At 58.1% G+C, this 7,543-nt stretch overlaps 1 protein-coding gene across 1 annotated transcript; it reads right to left on the bottom strand.

Moving 5' to 3' along the window:
• Window positions 1–1,061: 1,061 nt before the first annotated feature.
• On the bottom strand, window positions 1,062–6,173 carry MRPL45 (mitochondrial ribosomal protein L45). Its single transcript, XM_039704679.1, has 7 exons — window positions 5,894–6,173; window positions 4,927–5,044; window positions 4,216–4,314; window positions 3,524–3,572; window positions 2,205–2,354; window positions 1,655–1,828; window positions 1,062–1,488 (listed from the first exon to the last, which is right to left on the bottom strand). Exons 1-7 carry the CDS (start codon window positions 6,171–6,173, stop codon window positions 1,429–1,431), a joined length of 930 nt encoding a protein of 309 aa, XP_039560613.1. The 3' UTR covers window positions 1,062–1,428.
• Window positions 6,174–7,543: the final 1,370 nt, after the last annotated feature.

The raw sequence follows: 7,543 nt of genomic DNA, 5'->3' as shown, positions 1-7,543 counted from the left end.
GCAGAGGATGGAGAGGGGCTGACTGGAAGGGAAGGCCATTCTCCCAAAAAAGCCACATTCCACCCAAAAAGCCCCTTTCCATTCAGAGCCAGGGCTAGGGAACCCTGGGCTTGGAGGGAAGGGACCTTCAATCCCACCCAGGGACCCCTCCCACTGTCCCAGGCTGCTCCAGCCTGGCCTGGGCACTGCCAGGGATCCAGGGGCAGCCCCAGCTGCTCTGGGAATTCCATCCCTGCCTCTGGCAGAGGGAGCCCATTCCCTGTGTCCTGTCCTTCATCCCTCTCTCCATGTTTCCCGTAGCTCCTTCAGGGAATCCTCGATGAGGTCACCCCAAAAATCCCCTTTTGCAGCCTGGACAATCCCGATCCTCTCCTCCCTCTGGGTTCAGGAATTCCATCCCCTCACTCAGCTCCTGAGCGAGGCAGAGGCTCCATGGAAAAGGGTTTTTTTAGGAACAGAGGGATTGTGACACCCCAAAGGACATGGCAGGGATTCCACTGCTGGCTCCTCTCCCAGCACAGCACAAATGAGAGGCCCTGCCCTCCCAAAAGGAACACTGGGGAGCAGAAAGGAGCCACAGCTCCTCTTTTTACAGCTCTGCAAAATCCCTCTCAAGGAAGAAATAAAAATTCCCTGAACTCTCCCACGCTCTGGAAGTGGCTGAGTTAAAAAGCAGGACAAGGAGAAAAGGGTTTGTTCCTGGGTGAGCAGGGAGGGTTTTTCTGTGAGGGAGGAGAACTGGCTGAGCAGAGCAGGAATAGAGAAGGAGCCTCACAGGGAAAAAAAAAAAGTGTTTTCCCAAGCCAGGCAAAGCAGGGACAGCTGCAAATGTCATGGTGCCCACAGGATGGTGCCAGTCCCTCAGTGGCAGCACCAGCTCTGCCACCAACACCAACCCCAGCCCCTGGTGAGGAGCCAAAACTGAGATGAAATCCAGTGATCAGCTGTGCTGCAGCTCCTCTGGGAAACCCCAACACAGCACCCCCTCACCTCACCACAGAACTCGACTGAGGGTTTTCCTGGTTTCTGTTAAAAAACAGGAGTTTGGGAATCAGCAGAGATAGAGAGGTGGGAAAAAACTGGTGAAGTTTTAATGCCTGAGCAGCAGCTCTGTGACACCTCCCATGGAGGGGACAAATATTCCAAGGGCTCTCCCATGGAATTCAGGACAGAGGGTGAGCTGTGGATGCTGCCAAGGCTCCTCATCCTCACAGAAACCCAGCGAGGGTGAGGCTGCAGCACACGGAGTGTGGGACAGAGCCAAGCTCTTCCCAGAGCTCAGCCAGATCCCCCTCCCAGCCCCTGGGGCTCCCTGAAGGACAAATCTGGAGTGGCTGGAGCCCTTTCCCAAAGGCACAGCCACGTCCAGCACATTCCCAATCCTCCCTCCTGGCCTGTTTGCTCTCCCTGTCCACGTTCCAGAACTTTCTATTTCACTGTTTCTTGCTCCTGTGAGGGATCCGGGGCTGGGCCAGGAATCATCACAGTCTGGAAAAGCAAGGGACAAAAATCAGCAGGAAAAGGACATTCCAAACAGCTCTGCCCGTGGAGGAACCCCCCACCTTCCCCTCCCAGGCAGCTCAGCTGTGCCCAGAATGATCCCCAGGGATCTGCCTTTCCCCCCAGGGAGCTGCATTTCCCAGCCCTTTCCCACCTTAATGATGGGATCCTTGGGTGGGGCCCACTCTGGGATGATCTTCCCGTGCATCCTCCAGGTTCCATAGGGGTTCACCAGGTACCTCTCAAACACAACATATTCCAGAACATCCTTGGGAATGTCCTCCCCGCCGTACATGAGCCGCCCAAAGCGGTCATAGATGGCCAAAATCTGTCCAAAGATCCAAAAAAAACCCCAGGATGGATGGGGTTAGGAGTGACCTGGGATAGTGGGAGATGTCCCTGCCCATGGGATGGGATTTAAGAGATTTCCAACCCAAAAAAAGGCTGGGATCTCTGTGCTGGGCTGGCAGCAGGTTGGGCTTGGTGAGGGAAGATGGAGGGATGGAATTTCCGAGGAGGAAAGGCTGGGAAAACGGGGACTGTTCATCCTGGAGCAGGCTCCTGGGTGATCCAAGTGACCTCCCAGGAAAACGGGGACTGCTCATCCTGGAGCAGGCTCCTGGATGTGACCTGGGCCAGCAGAGGTGTCCCTGCCAGGCCCCGGGCCAGCAGAGGTGCCCCTGCCAGGCCCCGGCCAGGCTCACCTGGCGGCTGTGCATCCTCACTGTCACCTGCCCGTAGAGGTTGCCCCGGTTGAGGATGCCCTCGCAGCGCACGTGCACCACCCTGGGGGGCTCCAGGGACTCCAGAAAGCTCCAGCGGATGGTTCTGTAGCGGTTCCCTCGCACCATGTCCTGCCAGCACACACCAGCTTGGCGTTAATTCCATTAGCAATGACTTCTTCGCTCCCGACAGCGAAAATCAGCTCCCACTCTGGGGGCTCTTGGGGATTTTTGGTTTTGTTAAGGTTGGGATTGAAGGCATTTGAGATGGAATTTAGGTTTAGATGGTTAGGTTTTATTTATGTTTAGGTTTAGATGTTTAGGTTTTATTTGTGCTTAGGTTTAGATGGTTATTATGTTTTATTTATGATTAGGTTTAGATGGTTATTATTTTTATTTATACTTTAAGCTGTGAGTTTTACAGTATTTTACTAATAAGTTACAAAAAGGTTAATTATCTTTCTACACAAGGTCTTTTAAAGTTAAATTATTTAACTGAGAAACAATATTTAAATTATTTTTATTTTTAGCTTAATAACTAATTACTCCAAGTCCACAACGCAGACTTTTCTAATTATAAAATATCACTTAAACTTGTGAAGAACAATTAGTCACTGTTCTAAACTTCTATTTTGCCTTATATACATTGTTATATTTTAAAATCTTAAATTGCAGGTTTTTTCCTTAGTGATATTATTTCTAATCAAACTACACATTTGTAATCTGAGCGTTATTAACCAATTTTGGAAGGTTTTTTTATGGTCTTAGGTCAAATACAGTATTTTCTTGTGGGTCTGTGCTCTTCAGCACAGAAGGTTTAAAATTTTCAGCATTTAGGGTTCTAACATGACTCGGTTTGGTGTTAATGGGAGCAAGGAGAAAACACCACAAACAATTCATTGGTTGTTGATGAATTTTGGGTTTTCCCTCCCAGCTCTCTGCTGAATCCAGAAAAAAAAAAATAAGGCATCACCAGGTTTAGAAAGCTTTAAAAGAAAAAAAAAAAAGAGGGGGGAAAACTCCATTAAGAATGAGGCAGAGGACGAAATTCAGAGAGTCTGAAATGCCATGGAAGGGATCCAAGCACCAACCCCTGCTCTGGGAACCCAGGGAATGGCTGGAGCTGCGCCAGGCTGGATTCTGGGGAAAAGCTCTCCATGCTGAGGGCTTCTGGGCACTGGAATGTCAGGACCCCCAGGCTGGGAGGGACTGCTGGGATCGTGCTGCGCAGGGCCAGGGCTGGGGCTGCTGATCCCGGGGGTCCCTCCCAGCTGAGACCCCCCAAACCTGCGGGCACTTACGGGGTAGCAGCGCTCGGTCACCAGGGAGTGAAGCTTCTGCTTGTTGAAGCTGCAAGGGAACACCCCGGGCACCTCAGCACAGGGAGAGAGCTTCCCCACAAACTCCTGCTTTCCCCACAAACTCCTGCTTTCCCCACACAAATCCCAGCTCTGGCCCCACAAACTCCTGCTTTCCCCACACAAATCCCAGCTCTGGCCCCACAAATTCTTGCATTTCCCCCACAATTTCCTGATATTCCCCTCACACAAATTCCTGCAATTCTCCCAGCAAAATCTTGCATTTCCCCCACGCAAATTCCAGCTCTAGCCCCACAAATTCCTGGATATTCCCCACACAAATTCCAGCTCTAGCCCCACAAATTCTTGCATTTCCCCACAATTTCCTGCTTTCCCCTCACAAATTCCTCCTTTCCCCCCATAAATTCCTCTCTCAAATTCCCTCTTTCCCCACACAAATTCTACTTTTCCTCCCACACAAATTCCCCCTTTTCCCCCCACACAAATTCCATGTTTCCCCACACAAATTCCCCTTTTCCCCCCACACAAATTCCCCCTTTCCCCACACAAATTCTACTTTTCCTCCCACACAAATTCTGCCTTTTCCCCCCTCACAAATTCCACGTTTCCCCACACAAATTCCCCCTTTTCCCCCCACGAATTCCAGCCCCTCGTGGGTCAGGGAAGGGCCTCACTTTGCCAGGGAGTTGTGGGCCTCAATGAATATCTCCTGGGCTTTCTCAGGGAAGGTTTTGGTGCTGAAATCCGGGTCGTGATCCTTGATCTTCCGCAGGCTGGGAAAGAAAAAATCAAGGAAAGAACAAAACTGGAGCTGTCCTGGATGTCTGGATCCTACAGGATTCAATCCCAGCTTTCACCAGCTGAGAACTGGAGATCCCCCACTAAGACAAAACCTTCAGTGGTCATAAAAGAGCCAAATCCAAAGAATCCTAAAAAAACTGGGAGTGCACAGCGTGGCTGCTCCCAGCAGGAGAGGTGGGAACTCAGGGGAAGGGGAGCACAACAAAAGTGGGAAAAGCAGGGAGGAAACAGCCCCTTAATCCTAAAAATCACCCAGAGATCCCTCAGCCCCTCACAGAGGGGGTTTGGTGGGGGCTGAGAGGATGTGGGGGGTTTGGGGGGTTTGGGGGGGTCCTGGGTGGGTCTGTGGGAGTTTTGGGGGGATCTGAGGGGTCCTGGGTGGGTCTGTGGGCGTTTTGGGGGGATCTGGGGGGTCCTGGAGGTGACTGGATGGAACACAAGGAGGGTCCTGGGTGGGTCTGTGGGCGTTTTGAGGGGATTTGGGGCTCCCCGGTGACCCTGGGGAGGAATAGCAGCCACGGGCAGAGCCAGGAGGGGCCAAGCAGCGGGTTAACGAGGCTCATTAGCTCACAAGGGGTACGTACGCCAGCTGGGAGGCCGCGGTCTGCCTCAGCTTCTGCATCTGCTGCGTCACGCCGTGCCTGGACAGCGAGCTGAGGCGCGCGTCGCCCTCGGGGGGCACGTAGGGGTCCATGATCTCAGCTGGGGGAACAGCCCGGCAGCAGGCTCAGCACCCCGGGGAGGAAGGCAATTTCCCCCAGGGGGATGGGAGAGTTTCTGAGAGAGCATCCCTGGGACAAGCTGGCCCACGGGTGCTGCTCTCTGCTGCTCCCCACAGCACAGGGAACAGGGGGAAATGGCTTCAAAATGAAGTTTAGAGGGGATTTGGGGAAGGAATTCCTCCCTGAGAGGCAGGGATGGAATTCCCAGAGCAGCTGGGGCTGCCCCTGGATCCCTGGCAGTGCCCAGGCCAGGCTGGAGCAGCCTGGGACAGTGGGAGGGGTCCCTGGGTGGGACTGAAGGTCCCTTCCCTCCAAACCTGGGGTTCTGTGGGGTGCCCCAGCCCTGGCTCTGAATGGAAAGGGGCTTTTTGGGTGGAATGTGGCTTTTTTGGGAGAATGGCCTTCCCTTCCATTTCCTTTCACTCCTCTCCAGCCATGGCAGGGGTGGCACCGGGTGGGATTTGAGCTCCCTTCCCACCCAACCATTCCGTGATGCCACTCTCCAGCTCCTTGTGGCATTGCTCTGCTTTCACAGATGGATAAATGGGCTCGGGAGGGATCTGGGGAAGAAATCCCTCCCTGGGAGGGAGCTCAGAGCCTGGCACGGGTGCCCGGAGCAGTGCCCGGGGTCCCTGGCAGTGCCCTGGGCAGGGCTTGGAGCAATGAGGGACAGCGGGAGCGTCCCTGCCCTGGCAGGGGTGGCACTGGAGGGGCTTTCCCAACGCAAACCCCTCTGGGATTCCAGGAAAAGGCGGATCTCTGGAGCTCGGGCAGGGAAGGCAGGGTGGGGAAGGAATCCGCCCGGTTCTGTCCCGTGCCCGGGCCGTACCGGTGCAGGCCAGGAAGAAGGTGCGCTCCATGCGCTCGTCGGGGAAGATGGGCGCGGCGCAGCTCAGCCGCCGCTGCCGCTCCTCGGCGCTCAGCTCCCGGGCCCACTCGGGCAGCCGCGGGCCCTTCCGCCTGCTCCTCGCCGGCACAAGCGCGGGCAGCGCCGCGGGGCGCAGCAGCGCCTCGGCACCCTGAGGGGAGGCAAGGCCCCCACCCCTCCCCCGAGCGCGCGGAGGGGGGACCCCCGTGCGTGGTGCAGTGCGGGGGGTCCCTGCCCCCATCCCCCATCCCCCACCCGGGTCACGTGCCGCGGGCGCGGGACCCCCACCCTGCCCCGTGCGGGGGTGCTGCGGGTGTCGGAGCCCCCCAGACCTGTGGTGACCCCCCCCAACCCCCAGGGCACTCCTGGACACGCAGAGCCCCTCCCCCCGGCACGCAGGACCCCCTCCCCGCATTTCCAGACCCCCCCCGGACGCGCAGATCCCCCCCAGGTTCCTGCGCCCCCCAGCAGCTCCGTGGGGTTTGTGCGATGCTTTTGGGATTTCCCATGGCAGCAGCCCCTGGGGGTGGAGGGGGGTCGGGGGTCTCTCCGGACAGCCCAGGATGCGGCACCCCCGGGATGCCGCCAGCAGCGCGGGGGGGGCTCGGGGGTCCCTCCGAATACCCCGAGGACAACCCAGGATGCGGCATCCCCGCCCTAAAACACAAACCAGCCCATGCCAAGCCCTCTTCCCTGGAAACCCCACGGCCGGCAGCCGCCGGGACCCCCGGGGGATGCTCATCACCCGCCCACGCCCGGGGTGCGAAGGCCGGGGGCCCCTCGGGGGCGGGGGGCTCGCCGGGAGGCTGCGGCCGCGCTCGCCGCGCCTGGCCCCGCTCCCGGCTCGCTCCGGGGACTGTTGATCTTGGCTCCGAGGACGCGTTGCTCCATCGGACAGCTGGTTAATGTGTAGTGACGGCTCCGCCGTGCCCGAGACCGTTGATCCCGGCCCGAGCTCTTATCTGAACCGGGACGAGCCGGGAGCGGCCGTGCGGGGCCGGGCGGGGGGCGCGGGGGGAGCCGGGCCCCGCTGGGGGTGGGGGGATCACGTCTGCAGCCCACCAGCACCTCCCAAAATTCGGCGTGATGCTCACTGGGGTGTGCGGGGGGCAACACCGGCAGAGAGCGCTTCCCGCAGCAGCGCCGGCGGGAAACGTGGATTCTCTGGAAAACCGGGATGAAGCCCCGGGGCTGCGGAGCCAACGCTGGAGCAGCCGGGCTGAGTCACCGGCCCCGGAGCCCCGCGGCCCCGGCGCTTTCCCACGGCCCCAGACTGGTGGGGCTGGATTTTCCCAGCCCAGCTGGCTCTGCCGGCTGCCCCGGGATGCCGTCCCGGCCGGTTTCACCTCCGTGGGCAGCGCTGGGGGCTCTGGAACCCTCTGGAGCCACGTCCTTGCCCGTGGGGGACTCCTGGGGGGCTCGGCCAGGGAGCATCGCTGAGGAAATTTGGGGTGGGGCCGTGGAGATGCCAAGGGATGATGTCCCCAGCCCAGCCGTGCTGTGCTCCTTGCACAACCAGCACGTGGGGATTTGTCCCGTGGGAGAGCGGGATCAGGGCTGGGATCAGGGCTGGGATCAGGGCCCGGCAGCCGCCCCGAGCTGTCCCGCCAG

The sequence above is a fragment of the Passer montanus genome, unplaced genomic scaffold (genome assembly GCF_014805655.1).
Source record: "Passer montanus isolate IOZ18808 unplaced genomic scaffold, ASM1480565v1 scaffold179, whole genome shotgun sequence".
Lineage (NCBI taxonomy): Eukaryota > Metazoa > Chordata > Aves > Passeriformes > Passeridae > Passer > Passer montanus.
This window is presented reverse-complemented; position numbering and strand designations above follow the sequence as displayed.

Excerpts from the sequence above, each read along its gene's own strand:
- MRPL45 (XM_039704679.1), bottom strand. The coding sequence starts at position 6,173 with ATGGGGGCAGGGACCCCCCGCACTGCACCACGCACGGGGGTCCCCCCT. Across the intron at positions 4,315-4,926 it reads ACCGCGGCCTCCCAGCTGGC|CCTGCGGAAGATCAAGGATC; the intron begins GTACGTACCCCT and ends TTTCTTTCCCAG. Across the intron at positions 1,489-1,654 it reads CCAAGGATCCCATCATTAAG|ACTGTGATGATTCCTGGCCC; the intron begins GTGGGAAAGGGC and ends TTGCTTTTCCAG.